Below are 22,536 nucleotides of genomic sequence, written 5' to 3'. Positions count from 1 at the left end.
GGATAAAACTTGCCTCCGGGCGCCCGGACCTCCTATTTCTAGAAATTCCTTCTCCTGCAAAATAGAGTTAGTCCGAGGCAAATATATATCCTGTAAAACTGATTGTTAGCAAAATTAAAGTTTCAACAAAGTAATAGAAAAGAGTATGACTTAGATTCTGTCTTTCCGAGACCGGAATCTAGTCACGATCTCGACTTAGATATCCGAAATTGATCTAAGCTTGATCGACGCCTAATGTTCCCTTCACGGGAACGTGTCCTCGCAGTCACTCCCCTCCAGTGACTTACCTCACTTACCTGCCAGACGTCCGGTCAGCCCGTCGACCCGTCTGGACTTCATGCCAGCTATCCGATCAGCCCGTCGAACTAGCTGGACTTCGTGCCTAAGCGTCCGGTCAGCCCATCGACCCGCTTGGACTTCGTGCCAGCTATCCGGTCAGCCCATCGACCTAGCTGGGCTTCGTGCCAGACATCTGGTCAGCTCGTCGACCTGTCTGGACTTCTCCTGTACACTTGATCAAAGTGTCAGACAACAACAAACTAACTTAACCTGATTTGTTATTCATCAAAACCTAGGTTAAATCGTTAGTGCTAACCGCACCAACAATCTCTCCCTTTTTGATGGAATGACAACCTGGTTAAGTTAGTAAAAACATATGCAAGTAACAACATTCATTTATGTGGTTTTAAAGTTAGTTTATATTTTTCAAATTGGTTTAGCTAACTTAACCACCTAACCCTCCCCCTTTGGCATTCATCAAAAGTAAGCATGGATTAAGTAAGCATAAATACAGACCTCAGACAAAGTCAAGTTAATCTGGGGGAGTTTAGAACATAGATTATTTAGCTTTTATTTCTTAAATCTTTTTTAAAAAAAACTAAGTCTTGAAAGATAGCTGATTTTTCAAGTGTAGTTTATAAGGTCAAAGTTAAAAATTCAAGTTTTCAAACATAAGTTTTCAAAATCAAAATTCCAAAACTAAGTTTGAAAATTTTATTTTTCAAAATGCAATTTTCAAAATTAAGGAAAATGATTTTGAGAAGCTTAGTTTGTAAACTTAAGTTTTGAAAAATCTAATTTCCACAATCTTCAATAACAAAGCAATTTTTAAAACTAATTTTTGTAAAATTTAACTTTCAAATCAAAATGTCAAAATTAAGTAAAATCAAATTTTAAGAACTAGAGTTTTAAATTCAATTTTCAAAACTAGGTTAAATTTTCAAAATCAATTTTCAATAAAAAGTAAAACCCAATTCTTAAAAACAGCTTAGTTTTTCAAAAATAGGTTTAAGAAATTTTTAAGAAAATATTTTTCAAACACAAATTTTAAAATAAAGGGAAATTTTTAATTAATACCTCCCCCTGAACCTAACATAACATGTTGTAAGTATTTGCTAAAAATATTCAAAGTAGAATAATTTTTAAAACAAAGGAGTTTTCAAAATACTTTTGTAAAATTCTTTTTCCAGAATCAAATTTTCAAAGTTCAAGAGTACTAGTTTTAAAACCATGGTTTAAAATACTTGAAAAGTTCGGTTTTCAAAGATAAAAAAAATTTTGTGATTCATCACAAAAAAAATTTCCACACTTTTAACCAGGTTGATTTTAAACTTTGATTTTCAAAATTAAGTTTAAAAATCAATCTGAAAAACTGAAGTAGTTTTATTTCTCCCCCTGAACCTGACATTAAATCAAATGTCTAGCCAGTTTGTTACTGAATGACTTATCAGAAGATAGCAGCTTTCACTTGGTTAGTCAAGTTAAGTTTAACCTTAACTTGATTAATGTATATTTTGTATTTAACGCCCAGACTTATATCGATGCACTGAAATAAGCATCTTAAGTCTTAGGCAAGTGGCCTATACATCTCACCCCTTTCTATGTTCATCAAACACAAGCAAGGTAAGCCTAGGGTTTTGGTGAGATGCTCAAAACTAGTCCTATGGGTACATGCTTTCTAAGGATTTTGAACTAGGCTAAGGCTAAAAATATTTTTAAAGACTAAAAATAGGAAATTTTTGAAAATGAAACATATTTTAACCTATAATTTGAGAATAATTATTTTTGAAAATATTTTTGAAATTCGAAACTCCTAGTCTATTAAGCACATTCCTAGTTTTCTACGCAAATTGCTAAATTCACTTTCAGGGAGTGGTTTGGTGAATATGTCAGCTAAGTTTGACTTGGACTCAATGTATTTGAGCTCAATGTCACCCTTAGTAACATGATCCCTGATAAAGTGGTGCCTGATTTCAATGTGTTTGGTTCTTGAGTGATGCACTGGATTTTTTGTTAAATTGATTAAGCTAATATTGTCAATTAAAACTTTTACATTTGTGATTTTTAAGTTGAAATCTTTTAAGGTATGCATCATCCATAATAATTGGGCTACACATTCTCCTATGGCTATGTATTCTGACTCAGTTGTAGATAGTACAACACAGTGTTGCTTTCTACTAAACCAGCTGACAAGTGATGGGCCTAGTAGTTGGCATCCACCACTTGTACTTTTGCGGTCTAATTTGCATCCAGCATAATCTGAGTCAGAATATCCTATTAATTCAAAGTTATTGGTTCTAGGATACCAAATTCCTACATTTGTTGTTCTCTTAAGATATCTAAAAATTCTTTTGACTTGAGTCAAATGAGATTCTTTAACACAGGTTTGGTATCTAGCACACATACTGACTACAAATAAGATATCAGGTCGGATTGCGGTTAAGTAAAGTAGACTACCTATTGCACTTCTATAATACTTTAGATCCACTGGTTTTCCATTTGGGTCATTGTCTAAGATTGTGTTTACTGCCATGGGTGTTCTTATTTCTTTTGTATTTTCCATTCTGAATTTTTTTAAGTAATTCTTTATTATATTTATGTTAATAAATGTAATTTCCTTCATTTGTTTGTTTGATTTGTAATCCTAGGAAATAGGTCAATTTTCCTACTAAACTCATTTCAAATTGTTGTTCCATTAGGTTAATAAATTCTTTTAAAAAATCTGAGTTAGTTGAACCAAAGATTATATCATCTACATATATTTGTGCTATAAATATGTCGTTATTTAGTAATTTAACAAACAAGGTTGGGTCAATTTGACCTTGGTTGAATCCTTTGGATGTTAAGTAAGATGTTAGCCTTTCATACCATGCTCTGGGTGCTTGTTTAAGTCCATATAATGCTTTCTTTAACTTAAAGACATAATCAGGGTGTTCTAGATCTTCAAACCCAGGAGGCTTGACCTACATAAACTTCATCTTTTATCAGTCCATTGAGAAAAGCTGACTTAACATCCATTTGATATAGTTTGAATCCTTTATGGGCTGCATAACTTAGTAACATTCTAATGGATTGTAACACCCCACCCTTCTCACTACTGGACTTCTGAGGGCGGAGCGCTACTGGACTACTAACTTTACTTAATTAGAGTTGTTCACATGTAAAGATCTATACATAAACTCTCTAAAAATGCAATTAACTAGCAGCGGAAAACTAAATGACTCATCTAATACATTCTTAATAAATGACAATCTTAATAAATCCTTATGCTAGGTCCCAAGGCTTCTATAGTCCAGGCATCACACATCCATCCACACCTCCTTGTCGCCTTCCTTTGCTATAACTTTTCCTTTCCTTTATCTGCAGTAAGAGGAAAATGCAACTATAAGCAAAATTGCTTAGTAAGCGCTATCTAACTCACAAAATCACGAATGTGCATGTATACGAAAAGAACTAGAAACTATATGCTCTAAAAAGAAATAAAGCATAAACATAAATGCTCATGTCAAACTAATAGCAAAGAAAAGCTAAGGAATCTACTCATGTAATTCTAATAGCTAATCATGCTACTCATCTAATAGGTAAACATGAAAACTACTCATCCACTAGATAAACATGGTAGAATAAAGAACTAAACTTACTGATTTTTAGAACTATATGAAACTTTATTTCATTTGTTCTAACTTAATCTTTGATACTTTATGTTTATGTAAAACTCGTTTTTCTTGTTCAAAAACCTATACTTAAAATACTTCAAAATAATAATCAACTTCTCTTGGGCCCGGCAACTGTGCTTTTACTTTTGTAACGACCCGACCCATTAGGCGCCCATTTGGCGACCCATTTGGCGACCCTATGGTCGTCGACCGTCGACCGTCGGCTGAGCCGTTACTACTAGGTTATCTAAACCTAGGGACGACTATGGGAGCCCAACCCAAGGACAACTGAGAGTCCAGCACAGTGCCACTGATGAAAGTAAAATACTTGTTATCTTTTAATATTTCTAATATATAATGTCTCGACATTTTTTTTAGTACCTTGTGTGCCAAATTCTCTAAAGTCTTGACTTTGGGATCTACTTAAGGACTTGGCCTTTTTCTTTCTTTTCTTTATCTTTCTTATACTTTTCTTAAACTCAAAATACTGATAGGGAACTCAAAATTTGTAATTGAAATGCTTAATAAAAAATCTACACTGCAATGCTTAATTAAAATCTGCATTATAAGCTTACATAAAAATCTGCACTTATAAGCTTAATTAAAATCTGCACTATAAGCTTAATTAAAATCTGCACTATAAGCTTAAATAAAAATCTGCACTATAAGCTTAATTAAAATCTGCACTATAGGCTTAATTAAAATCTGCACTAAAAGCCTAAATAAAAATCTGCACTATGAGCTTAATTAAAATCTGCACTATAGGCTTAATTAAAATCTGCACTAAAAGCCTAAATAAAAATCTGCACTATGAGCTTAATTAAAATCTGCACTATAGACTTAATTAAAATCTGCACTATAAGCTTAATTAAAATATGCTCTATAATTTTAATTAAAATCTGCACTATAAGCTTACATAAAAATCTACATATGAGCTTAATTAAAAATCTGCACTATAAGCGCTCATCATGATTCGAATTCAAGAAGAACAAAGGTCCGAAACTACTCCTACTACAGGTGAGAAGCACTTACCTTGATTCTTGGACTCACAACCGAACAAAAAGGGCTTCTAGGACCTTGGCCGACCGCCAGAGACGATGCCCTAACTCCCTTTCGTTTTCTGCCCGGGCTCCGCCATCGTACGCAGAAGAGAAGGAGAGAATGGTTTAAGTCACGGGAAAATAGAGCATCAACTTATCCCTTTTTATAACTTAATATTTTTGTTAACTCCTTAAATAAATTCGCTATCTTTTCTAAACAGACAAAACCAACATCAACTTATCCCTTTTATAATATTCTGTTAACTATCTTAAATAAATTCGCTACCTTTTCTAAACAGACAAATCCAACATCAACTTATCCCTTTTATAATCCAATATTCTGTTAACTATCTTAAATAAATTTGCTGTCTTTTCTAAACAGAAAAATCCGTTTGCCCACCTGCTCAGTTGGGTTTTGACCGAGCCAAAGGTCGTGGGTTCAATTCTCGGCTTGGACATTTTTTTGTCGAAACTTCCTTCGTTTAGTAAAAATATCAAACGACCTCCAAAAATTACATAAAAATACTCTAAAAATCCCTAGAATATTTATATAGCATTTTAAAATATTTTAAAATTACTTTTAGGACTCTAATTGAGGAAATTTTGGTCATTACATGGATTCTAATCTGGCTACTGGGGCATAGGTTTCATCGTAGTCAAGTCCTTCAACTTGACTGAACCCTTTGGCAACTAGCCTGACCTTTTTCCTAGTAATTTCCCTAGTTTCACTTAATTTGTTTCTGAATACCCATTTTGTTTCTATTATTTTCTTATCTTTAGGTGGTGGTACTAGATCCCAAACTTCATTACGCTCAAATTGAGCTAGTTCCTCTTGCATAGCGATGATCCAATTTGGATCAAGTAGGGATTCAGCTACAGTTTTGGGTTCAATTTTTGAAATCAGGGAAATTTGACTTAGGTTCCTAAAGGATGATCTGGTATGAATCCTTAGGTCTGGATCACCAATTATTTGATCAGTTGGATGGTTAGGGTTGATTCTTATAGTTCTAGGGGGTTGCATTACAAAAAAATTGCAATTTAGGGACAAAATTTGGGACGAATTTGATAAAAAAATTCGTCGCAAATTTTTTTGCGATGAATTTTGGGACGAAAATATATTCGTCCCAAAAATGGTGTTGCAAAATGTTAGCAACAAAGACATGATTTTCGTTGGAAATTTTTGCGACAAATTTAAATTTTCGTCGTAAAATTCGTTGCAAATCTGCAACGAACATCTATTCGTTGCAAATTTCATAATATCATATCTGCGACAAACATATACTTTTGTCCCAAATTTGCAACGAAAAATTTTCGTCGCAAAAAACATTGCCTAACTACAAATAACTAGAGGAAAAAAAAATCTATTTTCATCGGAAATTTGTGACAAAAACATATTTTCGTCCCAAATTTGGGACGAATTCAGATTCGTCGCAAATTTGGGATGAATTCAGATTCGTCCCAAATTTGGGACGAATCTGGATTCGTCCCAAATTTGGGACGCCAAAACACATTCAGCAGAGAAAAAAAAAGCGATTTGCGACGCATTTTGGGACGAATCTGAATTCGTCCCAAAAGTTGTTCCTAATTTGCGACAAAAAACTTAATTTTGTCCCAAATCTGCGACGAATTCTGGGACAAATCTTGATTCATCGCAAAAGTTGTTTCTTTTGCGACAAAAAACTAATTTTTGTCCCAAATCTGCGACGAAATTTGGGACGAATTTTACGATAAATTTGCGACAAAGATATATTTGTCGCAAAATTTGACCCAAAAAAAAAATCCAGAGTTTTGATTTTTCTGTATTTCTGTTTACATATTACAATTACAACATCTTTAACAAATTATATCCAATACATCCATATACGACATCCAAAAAAATCATCTCAAAACTAAACACATCATATCCAACACATCCATAATCCATATATCTTTATCCAAACAAATCATCCCAAAACTAAACACATCATATTCATATATACAACTAACCAAAATCCAAACAAGTTCAACAACTCATAATATCAAACATGAAAGTTCTATAATAATCCAAGCAACAAATGTAACAAGACATCCAAAAGAAAATAAAATACATATCATCATGTCTCAGGAGCTTCGGTCACCTTCCGTGCTTCTTTTCCTGCGTCAAATTACAAACAAACAATAAGTAACATTTATAATTAAAAAAATGTATCAAACATATTAATGATATTTGTATCTAACATTTACATACATGAATGAAATTTGTTACTAAGATTGTTTGTCATAGCATGCAAAGTATCCAATACATCATGATATAAAATGTAAAGTATCAATGTGAAATTAAAGTTGTTTGCAATTCATATCCTTTGGTCAAGCCTCATGTTCATATATACAAATAACCAAAATTCAAACAACAAGTTCAACAAATTATCCCAAAACTAAACACATCATATTCATATATACAACTAATTCCATTGGAACAATTTTTATGTGATTTAATATCACCAGATCAGTGATTATTCCCATTGCTATATACCTTGATGATTACCAATCAACTTGCTAATATGCAATCATAATAGTATTCTTGTAAATTGGACTATATTTCCGTGTTTTCTAAATTAAATATCTTGTTTCAAGAATGTGAGGATCCTACAGTTTGACAAAAAAATAGGATCTTGGAGCCTCATTTGAGCAAGTAACTATCATAGAGACTCAAATTATATACCTAAGGAGAAATTCAATAAATTTTAATAGGACTGTTGGCTTAAGGTTTCAATCCACATGCTAGCATCTTAATCTCTAATTGCATATCCTACCTTTTAATTTAAAATTCATCAATCTACTTAAATTTCTTCAAATATATATATATAACAATTTTGTTTAATCACCAGCATCCATATCTTCAAACAAGCTACAATAACATTCTGTTTTGCCAACATACTGCTATACGCGAAGGTTCATAATTGAATCATTTTGCAATGAAATAAAATTAGGTAGACCTATAATTTTGAGTGTATAGTAAAAGTTCTATTTGATAATGAAATAAGTTATTTAGTCAAATTTCTCCTAAACCTCTTTAAGTTATTTATGCTTCAATGAAATCATTGTCAGCGACAAACAAGGGCATTCAAGGAGCTTCAAATAAGGAAATTGATAATGAAATAAGTACATTGATAATCAATCCTTTTACTACTTGTGTGGTTAATTTTGTATAGTTAAATGTGTATATAAGTACTCTTAAAAAGAGCACATCAGTACTCACATTAGTATATATATTACATATATACTAATGTGATTATTCTAGAACAAGATTTCCAGTCCCAATAAAAATAATAACAAAAATATAAACGCGGGTAAAATAATTGACAAAAGAACTCAAATCAATATTAGAGATAGTTACTCTATGAAAGGTTCAAAAGAATGATCACCAAATTAAACTAGTCACTGCATCAAAAAGATGACATAATTGTAACTCAAACATCAAAATTATACAAAGGCAACATGGAATTATTATAACACATCACAGTATAAGGTGTTCTAAAAAATAATCAAAAGAGCAAGGACATGAAGATACAAAGCTAAATTAATAATAATGTAGTAGAATTTGTTTGGCAGCGTTATCTTATATAGATAGCAAACATGACATAAAATGCAATGTATCAAGGTAAAATGAAAATATAGAATCAACTATAACATGACATGAAAAAAATTCAAACATAAAATTTACCATAAATTTATCAAGAATCACCACCACCGCCATTATCATCATCACCATCATCACCATCATCACCGTCACCGGAAGGAATATGACTTGGAACAGAACTTAACTGAAGATGTCGCATAATAAAATCTTGTTGTCGGCGCATTTCTCTCATTTCTTCATCCCTGTTCTTTATAATGCCCTTCAACTGGGAAACCTCTTCAGTCAAGTTATGCATCTGCTGGGTATGTGAGGAGGAGGAAGAAGATATACGACCAACTCTATGGGTTCTGCTCAATGAACCCATTCCGAATATCTTTCCTCCCCTTTTTGGGCCCCCACTCGCCTGTAGCCATAAATTGAAATCACTACCAACAGACGGCTCAGACCCCTCAATATCAGAACTAGCAGAAGCTGAACATCTCTGTGCTACCTCTAACTCAACATATTTTTCCTGTATTATAAAAAAAATAAAACAAATTTACAATAATAAAATTTTAGGAATGCAAAAGTATAAAGTTAGAGTAGATACATTAATAATAGATTCTAAGTTATAAATTAAGATCCAAAGTTTATTCAAACCTTAATTGCTTTAGCTCTGTCCCCGCTCCAAGTCTTATCTTTTTTCTGAAATGTGCGAGTGAAAGTATCTATAAAAGTTGTAACGACCACCCTTCTTACTACTACTACTCTCTAAGGATGACCGTTACTTAACTACTAACTCTACTTAACCGGTGTGATTAAAAACCACATGGAAACCCTACCGAAAAATTTCGACAGAGTCTCCCCTGTACCGGTGACCATATTCAACAATACATGCAGTATATATACTCAGCCACAAGCGGCTGGAACACATAACAATCAACCACGCAGTATAATAATTCTAACTCAGCAACAATAAAGGAAAACTAATCCATACTCACAACTGAATAGCAAACACAGTATCAAGTGTCCTTATAAACAGTTATCAAATTTCCTTAACACATAAAGACTTAATTAACTCAAAGAACAAATCATAATTTATTTTATTCGCAAGGATCCCTAGGACTTCCATAGTGCAGACATCACACACCCCTCTTGCATCTCCTTGTCGCCTTCCTTCATATTAGCTTTCCTTTCTCTTTATCTGCAGTAGGAGAAAGTGCAGTCTATAAGCATAAAGCTTAGTGAGCGCTATCTAACTCACAAAAACTCGATATGCATGTATACAAATAAAAACATGCTAAAACTAAATGCTAATATGTAAAACTACTCATGCTCATAAATAGCAAAGAAATCAACTAACAGAGAAGATAACATGTATAACTACTCATGCTCATAAACTAATAAAGGAAGCAAACTAACTGGAATGCTAACATATAAAGCAAAACATGCTCATCAACTAGCAAATAAATAACATGTAAGAAACTAAACATGTAAAAGCTGCTAGCATAAAAGAAAGCTAAACTTGCTGATCTTTAAAACAAAGTGAAACCTACTTCATTTACTCTAATCTTATTCTTTTATTTCACTTGTTTAAAATTTATACTTTAATACTTGAAAATAATAATCAACTTCTCTTGGGCCCAGGCTTAATACCATCTTATGCGCGTTCCCTAATAGGTTGGGGTAGCGAGCCACCAATCCTAAAAGAGCAGACCTTGGTCTACCAGGGCCAAGACCTTGGAATTGGACACCTGGATTTGTTTAACGACAACCTTGGAAGTCGGGTACTAGCCTCTTCTTAAAAGTAAAATACTTATTATCTTAATTACTTCTTCTTTAAATGCCTTGGCATTTTAATAGGCACCTTGTGTGCCAAAAATCCCTAAAGTCTTGACTTTGGGATCTACTTAAGGCCTTGGCCTTTTACTTTATTTTCTTTATCTTTCTTATACTTTTCTTAAACCCAAAATACTATTAGGGTATCCTTCGTATGCATCTATGAATGAAACTAACTATGTAACACATAATCATGCATAGAATACAAAAGAAATCTGCACATACAATACTTATCAAAAATCTTCACTAATGCTTAACAGAAATCTGCATTCTAGCTTAACAAAAATCTGCATATAAGCTTAATAAAAATCTGCATTCTAAGCTTATCTAAAATCTGCATACTTGAATGAAAGTAGCATATCTAAACATCAAATCTGTATACTTCTCTAAATCACAGCTAACTACTAAAACCCGAAAACCAATTTTATAACAGTTCATTGCTATTTCAGTTAACAAGGCATATAAGAACTTAAATCCTTTTGCTTCACACAAGAACTTCACTTCAACGTGAGGATTTCTAAATCTTGCAGCTAATTCCCAAATGGAGTTATATTCCATTAGAAATGGGGTACATCTTGCAGTCTTCTCTTCTGAAACCTTAATTCCTACCATGCGTGATAAATCATCCTTTAATTGTACTAAATTGTTATAAAACTACCTTGATTCCTTATAATCTTCCCTAGCAACTATAAGACTTTCACAATTGTCATCTGAACCTTAGAGTAAAACATTTGAAAATCTTCTCTTTTCAGACTTTAAACTTTCTGGATTCTTTAAACTTACAAAAACATGTTTACCAACTTTGAATCCTTATCTCTTTTCTCATCTTCTAAGCTAAACTTCTACTCTGAAGTTACTACTTGCATATCTAAATCAATCACATACTTCTCACCTATTAAATTTATTACAACAATTGATAACAAAAGGGTCTAACTGGTTAGAACTTGAAACTCTATAAAACTTATACTTCTTATACTTTAAAATATTTATCTTTTTCTTCTTCAGACCTTGGTCTTTACTTTACTTATAACTTCTCATAAATCCTTAAAAGGATTAAGTAGAATACTATATGTACATATAGATGCTAAAGTTGCATAAAACAAGTTCAATTCGTTAAGACTTGCTGTGAACATAAGGGATTGCATCTAACTATACATGTTGTTCAATAACAAGGAAATCAAAGATTTGCATACATTAAATTAGACCATTCAAGCTCACTGATTTGCAAGGAAAAACTAATCCTAGGTGCTTAGATTACGGGTTGTACATGCCACCTTATAGCACCAAAAGAACTGAACTTGTTGAAGCTTTAACTTCTATAAGACCTGCCCTTAGAGGTTCAATAATAATGGCTTTATAAAATCTAATACCAACTTAGGCTTAATTCTGCATATTAAATTAACAGAAAACTGCATACTAAACTTATAAAATCTGCACTTGTAAACTTAACCAAATATGCACTATAAACTTTAAAGAAAACTAGCTAATACTGGCTAAAGAAGACAAATCTCTATTCGACATAAATAATCTTGATGAAATTATGGCACTGTCACTCAAACCTGAAGATTTTAATACATATAAACTGTACTCGATCATGTCTTAACCTCCTCACTCTATACTTGAACAACCTTAGCATTATCACTAAACAAGGAAACAAGATATCAAAGCCTGAATATTTTACACCTAAGACCAATTGCTACCTGACTAATTTTAAATCGGATACCTCATAAATCTGTGCATTACAATATACAAAGGAAACTATTATCGCACGGAAATCAAGCTTAACATAAATCTGTTTTTGAGTTTAACCAAAAGAAATCTGCAGAACATTTAAATTACACACTTTAGGAACTAAACTAAAACCAAGGTAACCTACGGCTTATTCACCAACAATGTGGACCTTTCCCTTATGCTTTTATATTCGCATTAACTAGTAATTAGATGTATATCCATATCCATTACATTTGTGCCAAGATGAGCTACAACTTAGCCTTACACTAAATAGACCATTCATGTTCTTCTTTGAAATTCATGGCAACAACTTAACATTTCTTCCGAATCTAAACAAATCTGCATTAAGATTCATAACAGCAAGTATCAAATAGAACCAGCCGAAACCTCTACTAATTCCCTGTTCAGTACCCCGGCAAGGAAACCATCGCAACCAGTAAAGGGTTTGCTACTGGAACACTAAACAAATACCATTCCTAAATCAACACCAATCAACAGGTTAACTTAGCATGGAAGTTGAATCAACCTATTCTGTTCAGGGATACAAAATCGAGCCACGGCAAAATACTCATGCTAGCACTGAAACACACAAAATTCACTGCATTACAGTATCACAAAGCATGAAACTAAGTAGCATAGAATCCAATCAAAAGCACGAAAACACAGCAATACGAGACATGATGCAAAACAACCTCGACTTGAAATCTGAAATTCTGAATTCGTTTGTTCAAAACTTTCGGGAACAAGGAAAGGAATAAAAGGTAAACCTCGGAGCTATCCTACTGCAGGTGAGTAGTAACTCACCTTCGTTTTCTTGGACTTACAACCGAGAAAGAGAGGTTCTAGGTTTCGGGTGAGCTCCAAATCCGGCGTTTCCTCGCGTCCGCGTGCTCCCCTTGACAAGATGGCCACGAACATGTGAGGATCTCGCGAAAACACCCCTTGGCCGGCGCCGGAGAAGAAATCCTAACCTCGCTGCGTTTCTGCCCAAGACCGTCGTGCGCCGTCGCGAGCATGAGAGAAGAGGAATTCGGGTTGGGAGAACATAAACCTAAGTTCTCTTTTATCTCTAGGGTTCTTATTATCTAACTACTGCTTAAATATATTCATCTCTTTCCTTAATTAACAAAAACTCGCTGGCACCGCTGGTTATCTGTGTTTTTGCCAAAACCCTAGGTCGCCGGGTCGAGCTTCGGCTCGGTCATTTTTATGCAACCTTTTTAAACCTAAGATATTTCGGTTTTAATTATAGCTTAAATACTATTTGATTCGGATTTTATTAAGGAACCTGCGGCTGGTCTGTTGGTTAAACGAATCTTTGCTTAACCCGAGGTTTCCGGTTCAAACCTCGACTTGGATGTATTTTTGTCAAAACTTCTTTCGTTTTGTAAAAATACCAAACGACCTCCAAAAATTACATAAAAATACTCTATAAATTCCTAAAAATCTCTAGAATTTTTCTATAGCATTTCAAAATATTTTTGAATTATTTTTGGAGCTCAAAATGAGGAAATTTGGGTCGTTACAAAAGTAGGCTCCTTTCCCAATTCTTTGGTCTAAAAAAGATAATTAGAAATAATTAAATAGTGTAAAATAGATTAAGAAAATATTAGGAGAGTTAAAAAATTACCAATCTATGTCTATGCTCATCCACATTGATAGAGCCTCCTGCATATGTCGCAGACAATTCTCCAGAATTAAAAGATTGATTTATTTTATTCTGGTGACTTCTTTTTTTAAACTCCTCACTTTCCCAAAAATTTGAAATCCTTATCCAATTTTCCTTGGTGATGAATGGTGGTTTTTTCCCCCTTGACTTTGCATGATTGAGTACATGACGAATGTGATCGCCACATTTTTTCATGAAAATCCTCTTTATTTCCATCTCATCAATCATGTCCCAAGTGAATGATCGCTGCAATAGAAGAAAAATAAATATTTATATATTCACTTTTATTTAAGATATAAAATGATTGAGATATACCTTAAATTCACTCCACCATAGCTCTCTTGTCGGTGCTGGAGTACTTGTATAACTCATCGAGTCTCCTCTCCAATGGTTATTCACGATTCTATTAATCTCGTGAATAACACGGACGAATTATCAAATCTATTATAAATTACAAAAAAATTGTTAAACAATTAAAATAGTTAAAAAATGAAATAGTTTGATTCTACTTACGAATCTCCACAAGGGGATATAGGCTCTCGAGTGTCTGGCCTCTCAGCAACCGAGTGTCGAGAAGGAACGAAAGAGGGTACTGGCAACTCAATCGGTGAAGGTACTGTGGAAGGAGAAGGCACTGCCGAAGGAGAAGGCGATCCTGTAGAGGAAGGTACTGGCATAGATATATGCGATGGGGCTGACATAGGTGTATGCGATGGTACTGGCATAGATGTATGCGACGGTGCTGCATTCTCTACTGGGGGTGTAGCAACAGTGTTTGCAGGTGCTGTAACTGGAGAGCTCCGTCTACGGCCACCCCGTCGAAACATATTCTGAAAATTCAAAAATATGATAAAGTAAATACAAATATTATGCTTAATAACTAATTTGAAAAAAAAAACTCACCATAATTCCTAAAAATAAGAGAGTGCACAAACCCCTGAGACGACGATGAGATATAAGTTCTAATCACCTATAGAAAAAACTACAGAGTATTAACATATAAAATATAAAAATGAAAAAATAAAATAATTATATACTAATTGAGACAGATTAACTAATTGAGCTATGAGTTTTGTAATTTGCAGATTAAAACTAAATTTGCTCCTAAAAAATCAGTATCATATCTGAAAATAAAATATCATAAAATTTATTTTATTAAGATAACAAAACTTACCCATTACAAAAAATCAAAGTCCTCATTGTCATTATCATCCTCGTCGTCATCATCATCGTCGTCGTCGTCGTCATCCTCCTCCTCCTCCTCCTCCTCCTCCTCCTCCTCCTCCTTATCATCATCATCATCATCATCATCATCAATATCAATTTCAGTTGCATCTACGTTTATGACTACTCCGCTGGGATCTCGTAACGTTGGAATAATATATTCCTCAGTATGAAATGTATTTGTAACTTTCTCTTGTTGATAAGCAATGTCCTCCCAACGTTCCTCAATTTTTTTCCGTGCTTTCGTTTTACAAACGGCCCACCAATCAACTTTGTCACGTTTCAGACTAGGATATGAAGCATAGAAAACTTGAATTGCTTGCTGTGCCAACACAAATGGTTCATATTTCTTGTACAATCTCTTATGATTTATTTCAACCAAATTATATCGTGGATGCACCTTCATCCCTTTGATAGGGTCAAACCAACGACACATGAATAGAATTACTCGCATTTCTGGGCCAGGATATTCTATCTCTAAAATTTCATCCAGCAAACCATAAAAATCATTGCTTGCATCTCCATCATTGGATGACTTAACATAAACTCCACTATTCATTGTAGTTTTTCCCATTCCATAATTTTCAGTATGAAAATTATATCCATTTATGAAATAAGCTGGCCAAGTGCGTACCATTGCTTTTGGACCCCATGCCAGATGGATTAAAAATTCTTGCTGAAGGTTAGTTTGATTATCAAGAACCTAAATTCAAATACGACAATTATTACAAAATTCATAAGCTAAAACTAAATTCAAATAGACTACTTACATATGATTTGAACCATGGTGCAAATTCTTCTTGGCATAAGCGATCAAACTGTTGTGTCGATAAATCAGAATATAAGTTTTCAAAAATCCTACGATAAAAAAAAAATTATAACTCTAAATATTATGACATAAAAAATATAATATATATATATATATATATACTAACTCATAAAATGATGATACTTCTGGACAATTCAGTAAAATATATGTATGGGCTGCCCGCCATTCTTGACCAGTTAAATATCTCTGCTTACAGGGTCCACTTGATCTACCAAGGTAGTTAAAAATTGAGAATGAGTTTAAATTCGGATCAATAGGGCCCTCATCATTTCTTCCTGGCCTTTGCCTTTTGCTCTGAATGTGAGGCTCAAAATAATATGATGCAAAAGTTGTCACTTCCTCAACAATGTATGCATTAACAATAGATGCTTCAACATGTGCCTTATTTTTGATTTTTTTCTTCAAATGATATAAGAATCTGATGATGATAAAAATAAATTGTATTAGATATTAATCTATAATTAAATTAGTAAATTTTTATGCATTCAGAGTATGGAAGTATAGAAGAAAAAAAATTTACCTTTCAAAAGGATACATCCATCGAAAATGAACAGGTCCTCCAACTTTGGCTTCATATAGCAAGTGAATTAAAAGATGTTCCATGGAATCAAAAAATGAAGGTGGAAATATCCTTTCCAAGTTACACAAAATGATTGGAATGTCTCTTTCTAATTTCTCCATGTGTGATTGTCTCAAAACTGTGGAGCATATATCATGTAGAAAAATGCTTAACTCTGTAATAGCACCCCATACAAAATTTGGTAAGAGTTCCCTAAAGGCAATAGGAATGAGTCTTTGCATGATTATATGACAGTCATGACTTTTCAAACCAATCAATTTGCATTCTTTCATATCGACACATCTTCCAAGATTAGAGACATACCCATCTGGAAATTTTAATGATTTAATCCATTCACACACAACACGTCTCTGATCCTTATTCAATGTATAAACTGCCTTTGGCTTTGGTCCCCTACTATTTTCATCGACATCAAGAGTGGGCCTTTTACAAATGAGTCGCATATCTTTTCTTGCATTCAAGTTGTCTTTGGTTTTTCCATTAATATCCATCACTGTATTTGTGAGATTATCAAAAACATTCTTCTCAATATGCATTACATCGAGATTGTGATGAATCAAATGACTAAACCAATATGACAAATCCCAAAATATACTCCGTTTAGTCCATTTATGTGTACTTCCATATTCATATGTTGTACCATGTGGCTCTTCAATAACAGATGAAAAGTTAACTACTCGCCACCAAATCTGTTCACCAGTTAATCTCAATGGTGGAGGGGTTCTTTCAATTTTATTCATAGTGAATTCATCTTTATTTCTTCTGAAAATATGATTTGGTGGTAAAAATTGTCTATGACAATCAAAATAACTCGGCTTTTTTCCATGTTTCAATCGGATTGACTTCGATCTCTCCATACATATTGGGCATCCTAATCTCCCAGCGGTACTCCAACCCGATAGCATACCATAAGCCGGAAAGTCATTTATGGTCCAAAGAAGAACAGCCTTCATTATAAACATCTGATTAGTTTGAACATCATATGTAGGAAAACCTTCATCCCATAATTGTTTCAGTTCTGCAATCAGTGGTTGCATATAAATATCTATTAACTTTTTTGGATTTTGCGGTCCAGGGACAACCAAAGTTAAAAACATATAGGGTGTTTTCATGCACATTCCAGGTGGAAGATTATACGGAGTTACGATAACTGGCCAACATGAATAATTTCTTCCTGATTTACTAAACGGAGCAAAACCATCAACACACAGACCTAATCTAATGTTTCGAATCTCCTTTGAAAATTCTGGATATGTTCTATCAAAATTTTTCATGCCTCTGCATATGATGGATGACACATTAACCCCTCTTCTGTTTGATGATTTGCATGCCAAGTCATGTGTTCAGCAGTTGCCTTTGATGCATAAAGCCTTTGTAACCTAGGAGTTAAAGGCAAATAAAACATCTGACTGTATGATTTACGTCGTTGTTGATTCCTTCTAGTGCTCTTGTACCGATCTTGATTACAGAATTTACAAACATCTGCATCTGTATTATCTCCCCAATATAGCATACAACCATCTCTGCATACATCAATTCTTTCCACCGGAAGACCTAATTCTTTAATAAGTTTTTTCATACTATAAAAATCATTGGGCAATATATTATCACGCGGCAATGCCTCTTTAATAGTTTGAACAAACTTATTAAAATAATCTTCCGACAAATTACTCTCTGACTTGACATTCAACAGTCTTGCGGTGAGAGATAATTTCGTGTGAGTGTCATAACCAACCCATAATGGTTCATCAGCAGCACTCAACACTTCTTGAAATTTAATATAGGTTTCATCAACACCTGGTACTTCTACCTCCTCCAATGGTGATGTATGAGTATTAAACATTTGTTCAACTGGTGGAGGATAACTAGAACTTGTACCATGCATGTCAGGATTGAAATTCTGACCTGCTGCATCAATTATCATCCTCTGATATGGATTTAGTTGATTATAATAACTCTGATCACCACTAACTGAGATTTGTATATTTCGTTCATAATCCTCATCAGATATGAACGGCTCACCATGAGATGTCCAATTATAGTAATTCGGGGTAAATCCAAATCTACAAAGATGTTCTTCAACTTTATCAGAGGGTAAAAATTTACCATTATGACACTTTCTACACGGACACCTTATCTTATTGCCATCCATATACTCAACTTGACTACATGCAAAATTCATAAATTGCCTTAAGCCCGTGATAAACTCATCAGTTAAACCCCGACGGTTAGGCAAATTCTTGTTATACATCCAACTTCTTTCATTCTGCATTTTGTCTGTTTACAATAAATTACATTAATAAAAATTTCTAGACAACAAACTAATGGTAAATATGTAGCAAGTGAACATACATATGAAAATACTATATAACAACCAAAATTAAAACAAGAAATAGTACAATATGTAAATACAGTATCATTATTACTATCATTATTAATAAACAAGTCTAAATACATATACCTGACAAAGGAGAACAACAATGAGCGTCTCTCCAAATTAAACCACGTCGGTGTACAAACCTACACAAGAAACAATAAAATTTTTACAATTGTATATAAGATTCAAAAACAATTATTGCCACCGACACCCACAGAAAGCAGCAGCCGACAAGAGCCGGCAACGACAGCCGGGGTCGGTAGCAGCAACTAGGAGCCAGCAGGGACTGCCAATGGCAGCACGAGACCGGCAGCAGCCCCCTAGGCGTCACAGGGGGCCGACATCCAGCAAGGCAATGTCGCCAAGCGGGCGACAGTGGCCATCAGTGGCTGTCTGGCCCGGCAGCAGCTGCTGACGGCAAAAGGAGACCGATAGCAACCCCCGAGGCATCACAGGGGAGGCGGCAACCGGCAAGCCAGCGTCGCCAGGTGGTCGGCAACGACCCTTCGGCCGGCAGCGGCCACCGAGGCCAGACAGCAGCTTATAGGGGGCCGGAGATCCGTGCGTGCCGTGCAAGAAAAGCCGGCGCGACCAAGCAACGACCATCGCCTTACGCTCTAGTATGCTTGGTAAAAAAGAGGGGGAGAAATGAACTTTACCTGTTGGAGATCGTGGCCGGAATAGGGCAGAAGGTTCGCAGCCGCCGCACGAGCAGATGGAGAAGAGAAGAAAAAGAATTAGGGCACGGTAGGGATCGGGATTATTGCGATTTCTGCGACGAAATATAATTCGTTGCCAAGTTCGTCCCAAATTAGGGACGACCTCATAATTCGTCGCAAACATTCTAGTTTTTAAATGATAATTCAAAAAATTGATAGATGACCCTACAGTGCTCGGAATGACACGAAACAAGTTTCTATGGGTTCGTATCATTCTCACCATCTTACTAGTGGGCCCAAATAAAATTTTTAACTAATATTCCGACGTTTATAAATTTTTGAATCAAGATTTTAATATTTATTACTCGTTCGGGTTAGAAAATTTATAAACGTCTGAATATTGATTAAAAATTTTGTTTGGGCCCACTAGTAAGATGAGGAGAACGATACGAACCCATAGAAACTTGTTTCGTGTCATTCCGAAATCTCTAGGGACATCTTCCAAATTTTTAAAGTCTTACTTAAAAAAATAGAAATTTGCGACAAACTCGGGAATTCGTCCCAAATTAGGGACGAATTCCAAATTTCGTCCCAAAATTTCTTTTTTATTTTTTTTTTAAATTGATACTTTAAAAAATTGATAGATGGCCCTAGAGAGCTCGGAATGACACGAAACAAGTTTCTATGCGTTCGTATCATTCACACCATCTTACTAGTCGTTCCAAACAAAATTTTCAACTAGAATTCTGACGTATATAAATTTTTGAATCAAGATTTTAATATTAATTACTCGTTCGGGTTAGAAAATTTATAAACGTCAGAATATTAGTTAAAAATTTGGTTTGGGCCAACTATTAAGATGAGGAGAACCATATGAACTCATAGAAACTTGTTTCGTGTCAATCCGAGATCTCTAGGGTCATCTTCCAAATTTTTAAAGTGTCACTTAAAAAAATAGAAATTTGCGACGAACTCGGGAATTCGTCCCTAATTAGGGACGAATTCCCGAGTTTGTCCCAAACTTGTAATTTTTCATAAATAAAAAAAATACATCCAAAATACGGGAGATGGACGTACAGAGCTCCGAATCACATGAAACAAGTTCCTATGGGTTCGTATCGATATCCTGATCACAACGGTGACCACAAATATTTTTTTCACACAATATTTTTAGGTGAGTAATTTTTTAATTCCAAAATCACTTCACCATTTTCAAACACTAACTCTTTTTCACTAACTCTTAAGCTTCAAGAACACCTCCACTTATTATTACGATTAAAATTTTTTAAAAAAATATTTGAGGGCATCGTTGCGATCATGAGATCGATACGAACCCATAGGAACTTGTTTCATGTGATTCGGAGCTCTGTAGGTCCATCTCCCGTATTTTCAACGCATTTATTTTGATATTTGAAAATTTTAAATTTTGCGACGAACTGGTAATTCGTCCCAAATTTGCGACGAACTTCGAGGTTCGTCCCAATTTAGGGACGAATTCCAAATTTCGTCCCAAAATTTATTTTTCATTGTTTTTTTATTTGATACTTTGAAAAATTGATAGATGACCCTACAGTGCTCGGAATGACACGAAACAAGTTTCTATGGCTTCGTATCATTCTCACCATCTTACTAGTGGGCCCAAATAAAATTTTTAACTAATATTCCGACGTTTATAAATTTTTGAATCAAGATTTTAATATTTATTACTCGTTCGGGTTAGAAAATTTATTAACGTCTGAATATTGATTAAAAATTTTGTTTGGGCCCACTAGTAAGATGAGGAGAACGATACGAACCCATAGAAACTTGTTTCGTGTCATTCCGAAATTTCTAGGGTCATCTTCCAAATTTTTAAAGTCTTACTTAAAAAAATAGAAATTTACGACGAACTCGGGAATTCGTCCCAAATTAGGGACGAATTCCAAATTTCGTCCCAAAATTTTTTTTTTATTTTTTTTTAAATTGATACTTTAAAAAATTGATAGATGGCCCTAGAGAGCTCGGAATGACACGAAACAAGTTTCTATGCGTTCGTATCATTCACACCATCTTACTAGTCGTTCCAAACAAAATTTTCAACTAGAATTCTGACGTATATAAATTTTTGAATCAAGATTTTAATATTAATTACTCGTTCGGGTTAGAAAATTTATAAACGTCAGAATATTAGTTAAAAATTTGGTTTGGGCCAACTAGTAAGATGAGGAGAACCATATGAACTCATAGAAACTTGTTTCGTGTCAATCCGAGATCTCTAGGGTCATCTTCCAAATTTTTAAAGTGTCACTTAAAAAAATAGAAATTTGCGACGAACTCGGGAATTCGTCCCTAATTAGGGACGAATTCCCGAGTTCGTCGCAAACTTGTAATTTTTCATAAATAAAAAAAAATACATCCAAAATACGGGAGATGGACCTACAGAGCTCCGAATCACATGAAACAAGTTCCTATGGGTTCGTATCGATCTCCTGATCACAACGGTGACCACAAATATTTTTTTCACACAATATTTTTAGGTGAGTAATTTTTTAATTCCAAAATCACTTCACCATTTTCAAACACTAACTCTTTTTCACTAACTCTTAAGCATCAAGAACACCTCCACTTATTATTACGATTAAATTTTTTTAAAAAAATATTTGAGGGCATCGTTGCGATCATGAGATCGATACGAACCCATAGGAACTTGTTTCATGTGATTCGGAGCTCTGTAGGTCCATCTCCCGTATTTTCAACGCATTTATTTTGATATTTGAAAATTTTAAATTTTGCGACGAACTGGTAATTCGTCCCAAATTTGCGACGAACTTCGAGGTTCGTCCCAATTTAGGGACGAATTCCAAATTTCGTCCCAAAATTTATTTTTCATTGTTTTTTTATTTGATACTTTGAAAAATTGATAGATGACCCTACAGTGCTCGGAATGACACGAAACAAGTTTCTATGGCTTCGTATCATTCTCACCATCTTACTAGTGGGCCCAAATAAAATTTTTAACTAATATTCCGACGTTTATAAATTTTTGAATCAAGATTTTAATATTTATTACTCGTTC

General features: G+C 34.2%; 1 protein-coding gene and 1 long non-coding RNA gene across 2 annotated transcripts; both read right to left on the bottom strand.

Moving 5' to 3' along the window:
• Nucleotides 1-6,921: 6,921 nt before the first annotated feature.
• On the bottom strand, nucleotides 6,922-9,388 carry LOC121981428. Its single transcript, XR_006111812.1, has 3 exons — nucleotides 9,234-9,388; nucleotides 8,679-9,105; nucleotides 6,922-7,109 (listed from the first exon to the last, which is right to left on the bottom strand). It is a non-coding gene; the product is annotated as an uncharacterized LOC121981428 (long non-coding RNA).
• Nucleotides 9,389-14,788: 5,400 nt separating this feature from the next.
• On the bottom strand, nucleotides 14,789-19,549 carry LOC121981427 (glutamic acid-rich protein-like). The gene is made up of 4 exons (XM_042533941.1): nucleotides 19,482-19,549; nucleotides 18,907-18,965; nucleotides 15,807-15,894; nucleotides 14,789-15,739 (listed from the first exon to the last, which is right to left on the bottom strand). The coding sequence occupies exon 4, from the start codon at nucleotides 15,671-15,673 to the stop codon at nucleotides 14,990-14,992; it is 684 nt and encodes a 227-aa protein (XP_042389875.1). The 5' UTR covers nucleotides 15,674-15,739; nucleotides 15,807-15,894; nucleotides 18,907-18,965; nucleotides 19,482-19,549; the 3' UTR covers nucleotides 14,789-14,989.
• Between the last annotated feature and the right edge of the window lie 2,987 nt (nucleotides 19,550-22,536).

Source organism: Zingiber officinale, chromosome 5A (genome assembly GCF_018446385.1).
Source record: "Zingiber officinale cultivar Zhangliang chromosome 5A, Zo_v1.1, whole genome shotgun sequence".
Lineage (NCBI taxonomy): Eukaryota > Viridiplantae > Streptophyta > Magnoliopsida > Zingiberales > Zingiberaceae > Zingiber > Zingiber officinale.
The sequence above is the reverse complement of the archived record's forward strand: the minus strand, read 5'-3'. Positions and strand labels throughout refer to the sequence as shown.

Coding starts and splice junctions, on each gene's coding strand:
- LOC121981427 (XM_042533941.1), bottom strand. CDS start 15,673: ATGGTACGCACTTGGCCAGCTTATTTCATAAATGGATATAATTTTCAT.